We start from the raw sequence: 17,681 nt of genomic DNA, 5'->3' as shown, positions 1-17,681 counted from the left end.
AGAGAATACTATGTACAGTGATACTAAAAGAAAGTAGCTCTGCTGAGTTAGGGGACCAGTGAGGAAGGATGAGGAGCCTCAATCACAAGGAAGCTGCCTGCAGTAAAGTAGGGAAAGGCATTCTGTAAAAAGACGAGAATGAGCAAGAAAAACAGAACAAACTGTTACCAGATCTTAAAATGTACTATAAAGCAGTGATCATCAAAACAATATGATACTGGCTAAGAGACAGATAGGTGGATCAATGGAATAGACTAGGGGTAAATGACCTCAGCAAGCTAGTGTTCAATAAACTCAAAGATCCCAGCGTTGGGGACAAGAACCTACTATTTGACAAAAACTGCTGGGAAAACAGGAAAACAGTATGGGAAAAATTAGGTGTAGATCAACATCTCACTCCCTATAACAAGATAAATTCAAACTGGGAAAATGACTTAAACATAAAGAGTGAAATCATAAATAAATTAGGTGAACATAGAATAGTGTACCTCTTAGATCTGTGGGAAAGGAAGGAATTTAAGACCAAGCAAGAGAAAGAGAACACTGCAAATGTGAAATGAATGACTGATTATATCAAATTAAGAAGGTTTTGTACAAACAAAACCAATGCAACCAAAAATAGAAGGAAAGCAACAAACTGGGAGAACATTTTTATAACAAAACTCTATGACAAAGGTTTAATCTCCCAAATATATAAGGAACTAAGTAAATTGTACAAAAAGTCAAGTCATTCTCTAATTGATGAATGGACAAGGGACATGAATAGGCAGTTTTCAGATAAAGAAATCAAAGCTTTCAAATCAAAGCATGTGGTAAAGTGTTCTAAATCTCTCATAATTAGAGAAATGCAAATCAAAACAATACTGAGTTACCACCTCACACCTAGTAGATTGGCTAATATGACAGCAAAGGAAAGTAATAAATGTTGCAGGGGATGTGGCAAAATTGGGACACTAATGCATTGCTGGTGGAGTTGTGAATTGATCCAACCATTCTGGAGGGCAATTTAGGACTATACCCAAAGGGCTTTAAAAGACTGCCTACCCCTTGATACAGCCATACCACTGCTGGGTTTGTATCCCAAAGAGATAATAAGGAAATAAGCGTACAAAAATATTTATCCATACTCTTTGTAATGGCAAAAAAACTGGATTCCTTAATCAAATTGTGGTATCTGATGGTGATGGAATACTATTGTTCCCAAAGGAATAATGAACTAGAGGAATTCCACATGAACTGGAAAGACCTCTAGGAATGAAGCAGAGCAAAAGGAGCAGAACCAGGAGAACATTGTATGTAGAAACTGATACACTGTGGCATAATCAAATGTAATAGACTTTTACACTAGCAGCAATGCAATGACTCAGGAAAATCCAAAGGAATTTATGAGGAATAATGCTATCCACATCCAGAGAAAGAACTGTGGAAATAGAAACACAGAAGAAAAGCATATGATCGATCACGTGATTCAATGGGGATATGATTAGGGTTTTGACATTACAAGATCACTACTGCAAATATGAATAACATGGAAATAGGTTTTGAACAATGATACACGTAGAACCCAGTGGAATTGCTTGTCAGTTCTTGGAGGGGGGAGAGAAGAAGGGTGGGAAAATCATGAACCATGGAATCATGGGAAAATATTCTAAATAAAAAAAGAATCACAAATAAAATGAAACATGACTGCAGCTTTTCCAGGAAAAGGCAAAACAAACAAACAAATAAACAAATAAAGAGAAAGGAAGAGGATTCAATATAAACAAAAATATTAGAGTAGGCTTTTTTATAGCAGAAAAAAGAGCTAAAAAAAACTAAGGAACTCCCATCAGTTGTGGAAAGACTGAACAAGAAGATATTGGGATAAGTACTATTTTTTTAAACCCTTACTTTCCATCTTAGAATCAGCACTGTATATTGGTTCCAAGACAGAAGAGTGGCAAGGGCTAGCCAATGGGGGTTAAGTGACTTGTCTCACAGATAGGAAGTATCTGAGGTCAGATTTTAACCCAGGGCCTCCCATCTCTAGACCTGGCTCTCAATCCATTGAGACATCCAGCTGCCTCATAGGATAAATAGTATTGTGATATAAGACATAATGAAAAAGATGGCTGAGTCCAAGGCAACCTGGAAAGACAACTGACAGAGCGAACTGAGAAGAATCAGTAGTATAATATATAAAATAACAATTTTATAAAGGAAAATAACTTTGAAAGGCTTAAGAACTCTGATCAATACAATGACCAACGATGATTCCAAAGGACCCATGATGACCAGATAGAGACTTGGTAAGGAATTCAAGATACAGAATATGTGTGTGTATATACACACAAATACTTACAAATGACATGGACAATGTAGAAATTTGTTTTACTTGACTTCATAAATCAGAATCTGAAGTTTCTATATATTTTTTTACTTTTAACTAGGGGTAGGAGAGAAAAAGCAAATACCTGTTAATTGAAAAATAAAACAAAATAAAATAAAAACCAAGTGTTTGCTACAAAATATCCAAGAAGAAAGAATGTTAAAAAATTAGTCAATCCTACTGAGACCCTTTGTAGCCTCACATATCCCTCTCCCTGCTATAATATAATACATTAAATACATGGAATTTGAATGAATGGATGACAGTGTTGCTTCTGAAACATTAAAATGGATCCTATCCCTTAGTATAAGATGTGTTCCAATGCAGAAGTGAAAGTTTGCTTTAATGCTCTCTCAAATTTTTTGATCCTCTGGAAAAACTGGTTCTTTGGTGATTATCAGCATTCCCAGCAACTTTTGCTCTTCAGAGACAGAGTAGTGTATGATTGAGAACAGGATCCAAGTTGGGTCAAACCCAGTTAATGTTGTTTTTAAAATGTACAGTGATCTGACCTGCAGCTAAAGTTCTCTCTTAAGCAAAATAAGTTTCTCCAAAGTTTTCATAATAACTTGGACTACTTAAAACTGTATAAAAAAAGAAAGAATAAAAAAAAGGAAGAATGCTATTCTGATGATTTCAACAGACATTATGGACATACCAAGAATACTTGGGCTAAATTTATCAGGATTTCCTTTGCTCCCCCAAACCTGAATCACTGCCGTTCTTCACTGTTTTTCCATGACTTGCCTAAAATAAATGTGGAATTGAATTTTCAAAGACATTGCATGATTTTTTGTGAGCACTTGCAACCAAATGTTTATGAAAAAAAGAAAAAATGAGGCTTCTGATTTTTTTTTGGAATGGCAAAAAAATAAAAGGAGGAATGTTTAATAGATTATTTCCAAAAGGAAATTTAGTAAGAACATCAAAAGTTTTTATTTTTAATCTGTATTTGCAACTCTAGAAGACATCACTTATGTCAATTTCTGACAAATATTCTGTCTATTTATGCTCAATCACTCCTTCATTTGTTTATCATGTAATAAACTTAAAATTAACCATCAATACAATCAAAAGCTTTCTTTGAACCCACTTACATTTTTAAAAACTGAATTTAAGTCATAAAAAGTCCTAATTTTCCAGTCAACCCTCCAAATCTCCCTCAGGATTCTTTATCCATTCACTTTTCCCTTTTACTGTCATAATTAGCTTTTCATCTGGTTCTGTTTTTTTCCCACTCTACACTGTTTTCCTCACTCTAACATAGTGCCTTCATGGTCCCAAAATTTAATAAATGCTTATTAAGACCTTCATATGTACCAGGAACTTGGGATAAAAGACAAAAAGGAAGTGCCTAGCCTTGAGGAGTTTAAGTTCTTGGTTCAAGGGGAAGAAGGGAAAAGAAGAGGGTAGAAGATAATTTGAAAAAGGTGAAAATACTAACCAGGAGGACCAATAAAGCTTTCTATAAGAGAAGGTAGTTAAACTGAAATTTGCAAGTAGGATGGGAAGTATTCTAAGAGGTAGCAGTGAGGAAGGAGTGCATGCCGGGCACGGGAAGACAGCCCATGCCAAGATACGCAGTTGGCCAGTTAGATGCAATTCATAGTGTATCCAAAGAGAGTAACTGAAATAAGTCTAAAAAGATAGGTTGGAGTCAGATTCTGAAGTACTTTAAATATCAAGTTGAAGAATTTCTATTTTATCCTACAGGCCCTGAATTTTATGGAAGGGAGTGTCAAGGTCAGGCTTGTAGTCTAAGGAAGATAAAACAGGCAGTTGTGTATATGTGGTAAAGGTTTGGGTAGTGTCCTGAAACAATTGCAACTATGAGGACAATTATCCTGCCTGTTAGAACAGATTAGCTAGGTGGGTAGCTAGATGGTGAAGTGGATAAAATGCCAGTCCAGGAATCAGGAAGAACTGAGTTTAAAACTAACCCCAGACACTTATAAGTTGTATATTATTATTAGCTACGTGAACTGGGCAACTCACTTGCCTGTTTCCTGATCTGTAAAATAAGCTGGAAAAGAAAATGGTAATTACTCTAGTGTCTTTGCCAAGAAAACCCTAAATGGGGTCAAGAAGAGCTGGACATAACTGAAGAACAAAAGGAATTTTATTCATCTGGTGGCTTGAACTATAAGAGGATTAGCCTCAAGGCAGGGATGGTTGGATAGTCATTTCCAAAAGTTTGTGGTTGTTTTGTTATTTGGTTCTTCCACACCCCATTGACAATAGCATGCCAGGCTCTTCTATCCTCCACTATATCTAGAAGTTTGTTTAACTTCATGCTCCTCATTTCCATGACACTATCTATCCACCTCATCTGCCAACTCCTTTTCCTTTTGCTCTCAATCTTTCCCAACATCAGAATCTTTTCTAATGAATTCTGTCTCCTCATTATGTGGCCAAAGTACTCAGACTTCAACTTCAGTCTCAGATCTTCCAATGAACAGTTTGAATCAATTTCTTTAAGCATTGACTAATTTGACCTCCTTACTATCCAAGGGATTCCATGTCTTCTCCAGCACCACAATTAGAAGGCATCAATTCTGTGGTGCTCAGCTTTCCTTATAGTTCAGCTCTCATAGCCATACACTGCTACTGGAAAAACTAGCTTTGGCTATGAGGACCTTTATCAGGAAGGTGATATTTCTGTTTTTTAGTGTACTGGCCAGATTTTCTATAACTTTCCTTCCAAGGAACAAGTCTTTTAATTTCATGACTGCACTTACCATCTACAGTGATTTTTGAACCCAAGAATATATTTTTTCTCCTTTTCTTTGCCAGGTTACATGATGGGACTATTTGCCAAAATTTTAAGTTTTTTCAATATCCAGAACTTTAAGGACCAAACCAAGGAAGGAAGTTGTAGTTTGTTGAGAGTTGAAGTTTTTTATTTTGTGTTGTTAATGTTTAATTGCTGAACTAGTTTTTAATTGGGTTTACAGTTCCCAAGTATTTACTGAATTAAAAAAAATAGCTTTAAGTCCATTGGTCCAAGGCAATTTAAGCTTAGCCCATGCTTTTAAAATTTATGAGCAGAGGTGTGTAGTGGTTTTGATTTTTTTTTTAAACATTTGTTTTCATTTTTGCAATGACATCATGGTTAAATTCCTTTTTTAAATGGGGAGAAAGTATGGTGGAAAGAAGGTTGACTGGGATGGGCTATTTAGGAAAAAAAGGCTTTTATCCCAAGAGACAAGTCTTGTTTTTAGAATATGGAGAACTTCCTTTTTGATAGAGGAGGCAGATCCTATTGAACCTAAACCTGATTAACCTAAGTATTAGGACATGTATCAGAGGCAGCAGAATGCTAGAAGCACTGTTTGGTTCTGACTTTCATCCCTGGAAAACCTGCACTGCCCAATCAAGAACACAAGTTAGTTTTAAGGATTAAAAAATTAAAAGAAAAAGGTAATATAGTTTTTAATTTTTTTAAAAGTGCACTTAAGTTAGAAGACTGCCTAATAGGTTGGTTGACTATTCTAGGAGAAGAGGGAAATGTTAATGCAGGATGAGAATAAACTAAAGGTGGAAAATATGATTTCTGATCAAGAGGTTTCTCCAGAGAATGCCCCTCAATTGAACTGAGAGCTACAAAACTGGAAACATCAGAAATCATTACTGGGATTAAGAGTAAGTGATAAAGAAGCCTCAAGCTTATCTTCTTATTACCTGACCCTCTTCCTTCTCCATCAATATTTTTAAGAGAGTGGCTTTTAGCAATGGGAGTTAGAATGGGTGGGCTTTTAAATTAAGGTTCTTGGTCAGTTGCAACAGAAATTTAAACAAGTCATTGAAAGTTAAAAATACTGGCAAATAAGGGTCTATTCTAATGGGGAAACTTAGATTATTTGTAAACTACAAAATTTTATTGGCTAGCAGTTACTTAATAAGGAAAATTATTTGCTCTTCCAAAATCAGTAGAATCAATTGGAGGTCCTTTAAAGTGTTACTTTTATTCCTTTCCAGGGGATATAAAGTGAGGAATTTTGCATACATGGTAGCCCTATTAAGTTGAAGCTGGAGATAAAAGTTAAGAGATGGATTTGGTGGATTTGATTTATGACCAGCCTGCAATGCGTGCAATTCACATTCATGCAATTTTGGATGGACTCCCTCTGAATGGAATTAAACCTCAGATATGGGTCTTTAGTCTCAGACTGTCATACAGGCTAGGAAAAGAAACTGGTAAAGTTTAATTGAGAGAATGGAGCAGTACCAATAGCTGTTTCAGAAAACAGGGCTAGCCACACAAATAAAACTGCCTGGAGGTCAAGGAGATAAAGGGAATAGCCAGGATACTTATCTACTCCATGTTAGGTAGATAAAATGATGACATTTTCTTTAGGAAGGAATATTGGGCATGGCTTTTAAAATGTGGGGTGGAAAAGATGATTGATCATCAGCCCTTGGGGGTGTTAGGAAAAATATAGAGAGATATCTAGGGCCAGGGTAGCCAGGGTACTTCTGCCCCACTAACATTTAGGGCATGTTGGAAAGCCCCTTCTTGGTGGGTATAAGGACACATACATCTTTGTACCAAGATTTGAAGAACTGCTTTATTGAGTCCCCCTCAGGTGAAGCCTGAGGTCCTCCTCTGAGCTCAGAGTAATTTAAAACTGTTGGACCCTTTGGAGATTAGAGGCCATATGCCTGAGTCACTGTGGGTTAAAAGGGGATGGGTAGGGGTTAAAAGACAACAGTAGCAATGGGTTATTATTATACCAAGGGTCCCTCAGGGGCTCTATGGATACCGTAGCATAGAAAAAAATTCTTTACTAAGACCACCTAGAAAATTTTTTTAAAATTAAATTAAATCTAAACATTTTTCCTTAGGCTTAAAAATGTTCAGAATTACCCCAAGCCTTTGAAAATCTAACATGATCCATGCCAGAGTTATGATTTACAATATTCTTAAACAATAGATAAAATTGTACATCAAGATAAAAAGAAATTATAGAACTTGGGTCAAAGTTCAGATGACAGTTATCTTCTAGTCACCTGTGTTATATTTTGAATATGGAAATGTTCATTTTGGGGGGAAGGGGAGATTTAATATAAAGTTCAGAATAAAAGTTAAATTTCAAAAAATGCAACAGAACAACCAGACAGACCATTTTGAAAATGACCTATTGAATTATTATACTTAAAAAAAAAAACCAATAAGTATGTCTTCTAAATATTTTCACTATTTTATATCTTTTTGTGTTCTACTTAGTATATGGAAACACTTTTTGTTTTTGGTGCTTAAGTCTGGAATAAAAAAAACTAAGCAGAGAAATAGCAATGAAAGTTGACAAGATTTTCTTTAAATTAGTCTGAAAAAATTTTCATATTTCTAGAATGGAAAAAAATGTCATGTTTCTAAAAGGGATAGGTCTAAGAGTTTTTTACCCTAGTTCTCTTTTGGGGATAAACTAAAGGAAAGTTCCTCTTTTAGGGGCCTCATTTATGGGGATTAGAGAGAGTGTATTGTGGGCATACAAATTAAGCTCTTGGGAGTCCTTACCTGTCTGAATGCTGACAATAACTTCTATGGCAGTTATTGTGGACATGGGTAAGTAGAAACCCTCAGTGATATCTGAAATATCTCAAATTCATAATATTAAAAAATAGGGAGTGTGTATATGTGTAAAAAGACATTTACTTCTTAGGATGGGCGATACGGGGCAGCTAGGTAGCATAGTAAATAGAGTTCTGAACCTGAGTCAGGAAGACTCATTTTCTTGAGTTAAAATCTGGCCTCAGACACTTCCCAGCTGTGTAATGCTGGGCAAGTCACAGCATCCTGTTTGCCTCGGTTTCCACCTCTGTAAAATAATATATAGAAGGAAATTGCAAGCCACTCCAATATCACTGCCAATAAAACCCCAAATGAAGTCACAAAAGAGTGAGACATAACTGAATAATCACAAGGGAGATGAAGAAAGCTAGAATACGGAGTAGTACCCAGTAACTTTTCTTCAGCAGGCTATAGGCAACAGATCAGAAAAAGCCTGACAACCTTCCTGACATCTTCAACCCTCCAATGACCCCCCATCCTTTCATAGTTCAAACCACAAGATAGAGAAAGAATTTAGAGGAGGGAGGAAAGGGAGAGAACACTAGGAGCCCACTAAACTCCTGTTATAGTAAATGAGATGAGGAGAAAGGGGAACCTGGAAGCCAGCTGGCTAATTAGGAAGGTGATGCCATAGGAAAGAAGGAGTGGGGACCATCTGACTACAGAAAAGTGACAGGTGTCATGGATACTTAGGTGACAAGATTTGGCATCTGATGTGCTAGGAGGGGAGTTACTGGAAAGAAATAAGACTTTTACTAAAGTTGTAAACCTGGATGATTGGCAGGATGCTAGTTCTTCCAACAGTAATAGTTGAAGATGGGTGAGAATACTTTTCCATCTGTATAAGAATAAAAAAGCTAAAAAATCATATATTTCTCTTCACCATCCCCATATTCACAAATGAACTGTCACTTCACTTTTTACATATTTTTCTACATCAGAAACAGCCTTTGACAATTTGGCAAAGGGACAACTTTCACCTTAGTTGAAAATCTAATGATTACAAGAGAAAGCATCCCATTTCAGCAAGTCTAATGTTTTGAAAGCTTATATCACAGACATGTGACTTGTGCTCATCAGAGATGTTTAGTAAAATGCAAAGTAAGTATATCTTCATGCTTCAAAATAATGTGACTCACTATCAATAGAAAATGTACTGAAACTGGTTTTTATATATCCTTGCAAAAGCATTCTAATGAGGATGATTTTGCAAGGATAGATGCATTTTGTGAAAGGTAGTGTTGCATAGTGGACAGAGAGCTGACCTTTTAAGTCAAGAATACCTAGGTTCTGTCATACTTTCAGTGCCCCCCCCAGGGAACTCTAGGGTTATAAGATGCAGTAAAAACAGGTTATCAACTTACATTGTGGAGAGTCCTACACTGGGGAATTTTTTAGAACAAATGAAATCAGATTTGGTTTTTAAAAAATAGCTTACATCTATTGACTTGCCTGACATCTGCCAGGGTTAGAAGTCCATGAAACTTGGCCAAAAGCTGGCACCCACATTAGGGAAAAAGCCAAGGATCTGGGGTTTGCTAGCATAGAGTTCTCCCCTGTACATGAACCGTAAAGGATTTATTAAATCTGTTGGAGAAGATTCTTTTCTGAATTACCAATAAACTCAGGCAGTGGGACCACTGTGGACACAAATTTGAAACTCATAAGAAAATGAAATGTGAAAGCCAGTGCTTGCAAAGCAATGTTAATCAATTCATTTAACACAGACTTAATTGATCACATATCAACCTCCAAGGCCACTTACACAACACAGGGTGAATGCTAATAGGAGAATTCCTATTTCTTGATTTTTATGTATTAAAATTTTAATCTCAAATTTGAATTACCATGAGGTTTTCTATTTAAAATATCAGTCCAGGAGTACAGATGTAACTTTTTCCTAGCTCTTATAGATGTGAACCTTTGGGAAAAGTGACATGATATGTACTTGAAAAACTGGAGATAACTGACACAGAGAAAGGCCTGGAATGAAAGGGCAAAGAAAGATTTCTTATAGAAGGTGAGATTTTAACTGAGACTTGAAGCCAAGTGGCAGAGAAGAGGAAGAATATTCCAGGTGAGGGGGAACAGCCAAAAAAAATGCCCACTCTGTGGATGGTGTCTCCTCTAAGAAAGCATTAAAGAAGCTGATGTCAATAGATTGCAGAGTATGTGGGAGGGAAGGTGTAGAAAGAATGGAGATAGAAGAGCATTGAGTTATTTAAGGACTTTTGAATGCCAAATTGCAGATTTTCTATTTGGCCCTGGAGGAAAGACAGGGAACTACTGGAGTTGACTGAATAGTGGGAGTGACTTGGGCAGATGTGGGTTTTTTCCATTTTATTTTATTTTCATTTTTTATCATTTATTTATTTATTTAGAATATTTTTCCATGGTTACATGATTCATATTCTTTCCCTCCCTTCCTCCTACCCCCCTCCCATAGCCAACAAACAATTCCACTGGGTTTTACATGTGTCAGATGTGTTTTAATAGGATTAATTTGAAACTGAGTGGAAGATGGACTGGAGTGGGAAGAGACCAGAATACAGGTTATTACCCCAAATAAATGCATTGCCATATTTAAAAAAAAATAATGCTTCTGAGAATGATGCAGAGTTCTCACATTCTGCTTTTCCACATAAAAAGCATTTAATAAGTGTTTTCAAAAGTTTAGACAAACTCAAGTAATAAACCCAACATCAGCAAAAATATTAACAATCAACATAAAAATCACCTTCAAATTGAAAATGCTATGAATAAAGACTTAATTAATTGCTCTTACAATAAATCATACTGAGATATGAGGATCATAAGTTTACTATTGTAAGGTGAGAGAGAGGTTATGTCATGGCCATGGGAATGATGGCAAATAAGTGGTAGAAGTGGGATTTGAACCTAGGGATTCTTCTCTGATCTCAAATCCAATGGTCTTGGGCAGTTAGGTAGAACAGTAGATAAAAGCACCAGGCCAGGAGTTGGGAAAGATCTGGGTTCAAATCTGGTTTCAGACACTTCATAGCTTTGTAACCCTGCACAAGTCACTTTATATTGATTGCCTTGCCCTTGTAGCTCTTCTGTCTTAAAACTGATACTGAGATAGAAGGAAAGAGATTTTTAAAAAATCCAGTGGTCTTTCTACTCTAGTATGTATATATTTTTAAAATTTTATTTAATTGATTAATTAAGAACATTTTTCCATGGTTACATGATTCTTCCCCCTCCCAGAGCCAACATGCTATTCCACTGGGTTTTACATGTGTCAGTGGTTAAGACCTATTTCCCTATTATTAGTATTTGCACCAGGGTGATCGCTTAGTCTACATCCCCAATCATATCCCCATTGAGCCATGTGATGAAGCAGTTGTTTTTCTTCTCTGTTTCTACTCCCATAGATCTTTTTCTAGCAGGTATATTTAATGAATAAACATTGGTCCTATTATGTGACATTGTGCCTAGTTTGAGGCAGACAGCAAGCACTTATTTTTGTTCAAAGACAAAAATGAGACCTTGCCTTCAAAGAGCTTATAATCTAACAAGAGTGATAATATGTATGAGTGTGAGTATACACAAATTAAATACAAGATGTCTTAGACTACTAGCAGTTTGGGGTTTAAGAAAGGCTTTCTCTATGATGGTGCTTGAGTCAAATTTTGAAGGAAGCTAGGGTTTCAAAGAGGTAGAGATTATTATTTAGTAATAGTAATAACTCATATTTCCACTGTGTTTGGAGGTCAATGAAAGGTTTTTGTCATAACTATTCCAGGATATAAATAGTACAAATATTAAAATTTCCATTTTATAGATGAAAAAAAACTGAGGCTTAGAAGGAAAAGGAGTTATCCAAAGTCACACAGTTGGTGGATAGCTGAACCAGGTTTTGGATCCCAGTCTAAGTATTCTTTCTACCATAACACACTACTCGTTTAGTCTAATGTCTCTCTTTTTCAGATAAGGATACTGAAACTCAGAGAGGACAATAAAAATAGCTAGTATTTCTATAGTGCTGTAACATATGCAACTCATTGAGTCTCATGACCATCCTGGGAGGCAGGTGCTATTATTATTCCCATTTCAAAGAGGAGACAACTGAGGTACAGAGCTTGAGTGACTATTGGTGTCTAAGGCTAGGTCTAAACTCAGGGTCCAGCATGCTACTAGATGCCTTGGGTCACACAGTCACATGGTCACCCAGACAGTTACATGCACTTTGAGTTCATTCTCTGTCATCTATCGACATTCAGTTCCTCTTTTAACAAATGACAATCTGTGGTCATAAAAAGAACTAAATGCCCCATACCCACATAAGGCTGAAATAACTTTAGCAAAAATGTTCTCTCCAGTTGAGTTAACCATCCACAGTTTCTTGTTGTTTTTTAAACTTGATAAAATACTATTTTAAAAAATCTATTATATGATACACTTCCTAGCTAAGTGGCCATGAGCAAGTCATTTAAGCCTGCTTGCCTCAGTTTCCTCAGCTGTCAAATGGTCTGGAGAAGAAAATGGCAAACCACGTCAATATTTCTGCCAAGAAAACCCCAAATAGGGTCATGTTCAGCTATGACTGAACAACAAATGGGATACACTAGAAGGAACACTCACTCTGGAGTCAGAAGACTTATTGCCAATAGAAGACTATTACCTGTAAGATCATGGGCAACTCACTACCCTCCTCTGAAGTCTCTTCTAGTTCTAGACCTGTGATGTGTCTGTGCCAGCACTGTACTAGGTGCCGAGTGACCTATAAATTCTATAAAAACAATAGAGGCTAGAGGGGAAAAACACCCTTAACCAGGGTGCTGTCAGTGATATGGCCCCAGGACAGGAAGTGAATTATCTAGTCCTCTTCCCTTCCTTTCAGGACAACAAAATTAAACCTGGCCATTTTCATAATTGAAAGAGCATCATCATAAAAAACACAAGTTAAAAGATAAGATCTGTAACTTAAAGCAACAATCATAGATGAGGCTCCATACTTATTAGGAAAAATCTTAAAACACAGACACACACACATGCATTCAGACATCCAGTCACACACGCAGACACACATGTACACACACACACACACACACACACACACACACACACACACACACCCTGTGTTACCAGCTAATAACAAGATTACCTCTACTTATTTTAGTCTATTGTTTTCTATTTCTATTTCAGGAAGTCAGAAGCTCACTATTAACAGCTCAAACTACTTCAGTTTGTGATAAATTGCCCATGAGCACTTGCATTTTAAAGAGCAAAAATGCACAATTTTTAAAAGTAGATATTTAGAGATTTGGAGTACTCTGGATGAGATATTTCTCTTCCATTTATATTTCTGCTTTTGAAGCCATGCTTTATATAGAATTTACATTTTGGTAGCCTATAACATGACAGTATTTTTTTTTTAGGCCATCAGCATAAATTTTAGCAACACTCAATACAAGGCTGAGGTTCTTTACCTTTTTGCATTATGGACCTTTGGGCAGTCTGACAAAGCCTAAGGACCTCTTCTCAGAGAAATATTTGCAAATGCATAAAATAAAATATATAGGATTACAAAGGAAGCCAATTATATCGAAACACAGTTATTAAATTTTTTTAAAGAAGTTCATAGAATCAAGTCTAATCTCTGTTTTAAGGGCTAGAAGTCGTGCTGATATAAGGAAATGTGAGAAAAAGAGAATTCAGTCAATTATTTGGAGTACCAAGAGTCAAAGGGCAGCTAAGAGGCACAGTGGATGTAGTACCAGGGCTAGAGTCAGAAAGACTCCTCTTCCTAAATTCAAATTCAATCTCAGACACTTAATAGCTATGTGACCTTGGGCAAGTCATTTAATCCTGCTTGCTTCTGTTTTCTTATCTGTAAAATGAACTGGAGAAAGAAATGGCAAACCACTCTAGGATCTTTGCAAAAAAACAAAAACAAAAACAAATTGGGTCATAAGGAGTCAAGATATGACTGAAACAATAAGAGAGTCAAAGAATCTCAGAACTTGAAAAAGCCAACTCAGATCATCCAGATGACCCTTATTTTACAAATAAGGAAACTAAGGCCTTGAGAGTTTATGTGACTTTCCCAAAGTCACAGGTCTGGTTGATGGTAGAGCTGAGCCAAGAATTCTGTCTTTTGGTTATCTGCTTAGTCTTTCCTCAACACCACAACCATAAGGTACCCTGACTTATCTGCCTCAATCTGTGTGATGGAGCAGTTAAGATGTTTCTCTGGTTAGTCATTTGGATAATTGTCTCATTTCTTTTCGTGACTTTGTATAGGTAATCACAGTTGGAGAGACAGGTTTTTCTAAAACTGACTGGTGGTTCACTCAATCAAAAATGCTTCATTCTCCTAATAATACGTTTGTCTAAGAAGATTTCTTATTCCCATTATCAACATTTCATTTACCCTAATTTCACATTTATAATAATATGTGTCATCTAACACACACCCTAGTTTCAAAGGGTTCTTATTTTCAAATATAATCATAAAAGCCTGAGAAATGTTTTTCTTTCCTATGGCATATATACACATTTGCTGACTCATCTAATAGATGATGCTAATAATGAAGGTGAAGTTGTGGGCTTGGTCTTAAGATGGAGGTAGTTTTTATTATATGTATTATATATGTAGTATTATATGTGTATATATATATATGTAGTATTTATTAAAAAATGTAAAATGAGCAAACCACTGGGATAAATACTGAGGGAAATAACATTTAGGTTCTGCCTCCTGTAGCTTAAAGTCTGGTAGAGGGTTAGGATTCATCAACTTTTAAATTCTTAGATGGGTTTATTATTTCAGTGCATCTGGTACTCCCTCCACTTGGTTCAGATGACAACTTTCTCAGAGTCAGAATCTCTAGTTCATTTGATAGCACCTATTACATCCATATATTTGCAGATATTTTGGTCCCACCAGGGGAACTAGAGATTCTGATTGTATGACTGTCCCACTTCCCTTTCCAGGCAGATTTATTCTTGAGGTCATATTTATGTTACTTCTTGTGTATAATACATCATTGCTAACATGCCACAATTGGTATGTACCACCATGCCCATGGTTATCTTACCAATAATTCTGATTCTTCAGAAAGCATCGTACTCCATGAGTTGCCAAATTATTGAAATAATATAAATTGAAGAAATGGGCCTTCAAAGCAATGAGAGCATTATGCAATTTCCCAAATGTGAGCCAGTCTGAGCTCGTATTCAATTTTGGACTCAACTCATTCATTTGGGAAATATGTATTTTTTTAGTACATTTTAGTTTTTCTATATTGGATGGTTAAACCAATTCTTTGAATTTTAATGGATTTCATTAAGAAGATTTATATAGCATTCTAGGGCTCAGAATTCTGTGAAGGATAGATTAAAGGGGAAAAGAGTGGAAGCATCCTAATAAGATGCTATTGCAATAGCCAGGTGTTCAGTAATGAGGGTCTGCACTAATATACAGCTGATGGGAATAGAGAGAAGATGGCAAATAGGAGATACACTACAAAGATAAAATCCATAGGATTTAGCCAGTTGGACATGAGAACTGAAAAATGGAGGAGTCAAAGATAAAATGGTAATCTTGGGAAATGGTAATCTCCATTTAAAACTGTGAAGTCAGTAAAGAGCACAGATTTTATATGCTAGTAAGTTTTGGATTTGGTGAGTTTGAGGTTCCAGTGAGACATATGGATCAAGCAGTTGTAAAAACAATAAAAAGGCAAGTCTGTAACTCGGGGGAGAGGTTGGTTTGTTCTGGAGAGTAAGTTTTGGAAGATACAAGGATAGGCAATAGTTGAAGGCATGGGTCTGAGTAAGACCATTAAAGAAAGGAGTCTAGAGAAGAGAAGAGAGAACTCTCTCTTCTCTAGAGAACAGAAAAGAAGAGAGAAGAAGATAAGAACAGAACCTTACAGAATACATCCCTTATGGCCAGGTAGAAAAACCAAAGAGAACTGAGGAGTGGATAAAGATATAACCAGGAAAATATGTTGTCCCTGAAACCAAAGCAAACAACATGTCAGTAATAAACCAATAAACCAAGAGGGGACAGTTTTTGATAATTTGCCTGTCCTTGCCATTAACCTCTTTCATCCTAGTGTGGTAGGAGGTAAGGTGGTAACAATGGTGATGGAGAATGTATTTTACTCGTCTTTAGCCATATTTATGTGCAATTCTTTAAATTAAGTCAGATGATTTTTTTTTTTAGCATGTGGTTCTCTATTAGAAAAACAACTAAAATACAGAAAAATCTCTTTTCCTCCTGGGCCAGTAATGCTGACCAATTGATTAATTGAATAGCAAGTCAGATAACTATCAAATTAAAAAAAATAACACTTGCCCCTCTCTACATCAAAGAGTTATTGTGTGGGGGTAAAAAATGATATCAGTGAAAGCACACAAAACAAGTTAAGAGTACTATATACAAAACCGTTATGTTTCTGTTTTGTTCTGTACCAATACTATATAATCAACTAATACAGAAAAAAATTTACAGTAAGAAAACTTTAAAAAAGATGTATATTGCAAACATTGGGACAACTGACTCTGGGACATGTTTTCCACTTTTCATAATTTGTGCTGAAGTAGGAGTTGACACTTGAAAATTGGCTCACATATTCCTTTGCCATTAGCAGGAATCTTACCAAAGCATACTTTTGTGATGAAAAATAATCTCGTCTCACCCAATCTCACTTCCACTGGTTTAGAAAAAAACAAATTAAAAGCATGGCATAGTATAAAACATTAGTCTTGAAATGCAAATACCTGGGTTCAAATCCTGGCTCCCATACATATTAGATATATGATTGAATAAGTAGCAAGAACCTAAAGCTCAATTTCCTCATATAAAAATGGCAATATAATGCTTAATCTATTAGCCTCATGAGGTAGTTAGGAAGAAGTCCACTTTAAAAATGTTGAACAAATTATATAAATGTGCAGAATTATTTTCTACCACTCACACTTCTGATAATGTAACAAGTTTATTAACTTTACATGTAAGTCTGTTGATGTATTGTCCGAAACCAAAAAGACTTACCATCTTGGCCATGGTCCATGATGTGGTCTTGGCCTACAGCAGATGCCTCAGTACCTACACACCAGTACATTCTGGGTTGCAGTTGTAAAACTCCAGTAATCCAGTTTCTGTAGCAGCCCAGTCAAAGATCACCATCTGCACAGCTCAGAATGCAGGTTACAATATGGAAGCAAGAAGACATCATGGTTGAGAAGAGATCTTGTTTGCTTTATTGGAGGAGGGAAAAAAGAGCTTTTAAATGATCAAATCTTTCTCTATTCTTGCAAAATTTTTAAATTCAAAGATGTTTTATTTTCCCAATTATGTGTAATAATGATTTTCAACACATTCTTGTAAATCTTTAAAATAATTATTTCTCTATATGGCTCCCCCTTTCTTTCAATGACCTTCACATGCTACTCCATCTAAGCCCAGGAATTGGACAAAAACAGGCAATTTCCCTGAAATTGCTCAATCAACAGCCACCACCATCTGCATTTACTTATGTACAAAGAAACTATGAAAATTTTGATCAACACCATGGCCTACCACAATTCAAGAGGACTCAAGATGAAATATAATACATATTTCCTGATACAGGTGATACCTCCAGAGTACAAACTGAATTTTTTTGGGGGGAAAGGGGATATAGTTAATGTGGGAATTTGTTTTGACTGTAACAGGTTTGTAACAGGGGGTTTATTTTTCTTTTTTAACAGATCAAATGAGATAAT

General features: G+C 36.0%; 1 protein-coding gene across 3 annotated transcripts in view; it reads right to left on the bottom strand.

Moving 5' to 3' along the window:
• Nucleotides 1-17,681, bottom strand: part of LRRK1 (leucine rich repeat kinase 1) — a 154,858-nt gene that overhangs the window by 131,954 nt on the left and 5,223 nt on the right. For all 3 annotated transcript variants that reach the window (XM_016424661.2, XM_056807503.1, XM_007479468.3), the window contains exon 2: nt 16,969-17,174. In XM_016424661.2, coding sequence (XP_016280147.1) covers nt 16,969-17,038 — 70 coding nt within the window. In that variant the 5' untranslated portion in view covers nt 17,039-17,174. The remainder of the gene's footprint in view (nt 1-16,968; nt 17,175-17,681) is intronic.

The sequence above is a fragment of the Monodelphis domestica genome, chromosome 1 (assembly GCF_027887165.1).
Source record: "Monodelphis domestica isolate mMonDom1 chromosome 1, mMonDom1.pri, whole genome shotgun sequence".
In the NCBI taxonomy this organism is placed as follows: domain Eukaryota; kingdom Metazoa; phylum Chordata; class Mammalia; order Didelphimorphia; family Didelphidae; genus Monodelphis; species Monodelphis domestica.
The sequence above is the reverse complement of the archived record's forward strand: the minus strand, read 5'-3'. Positions and strand labels throughout refer to the sequence as shown.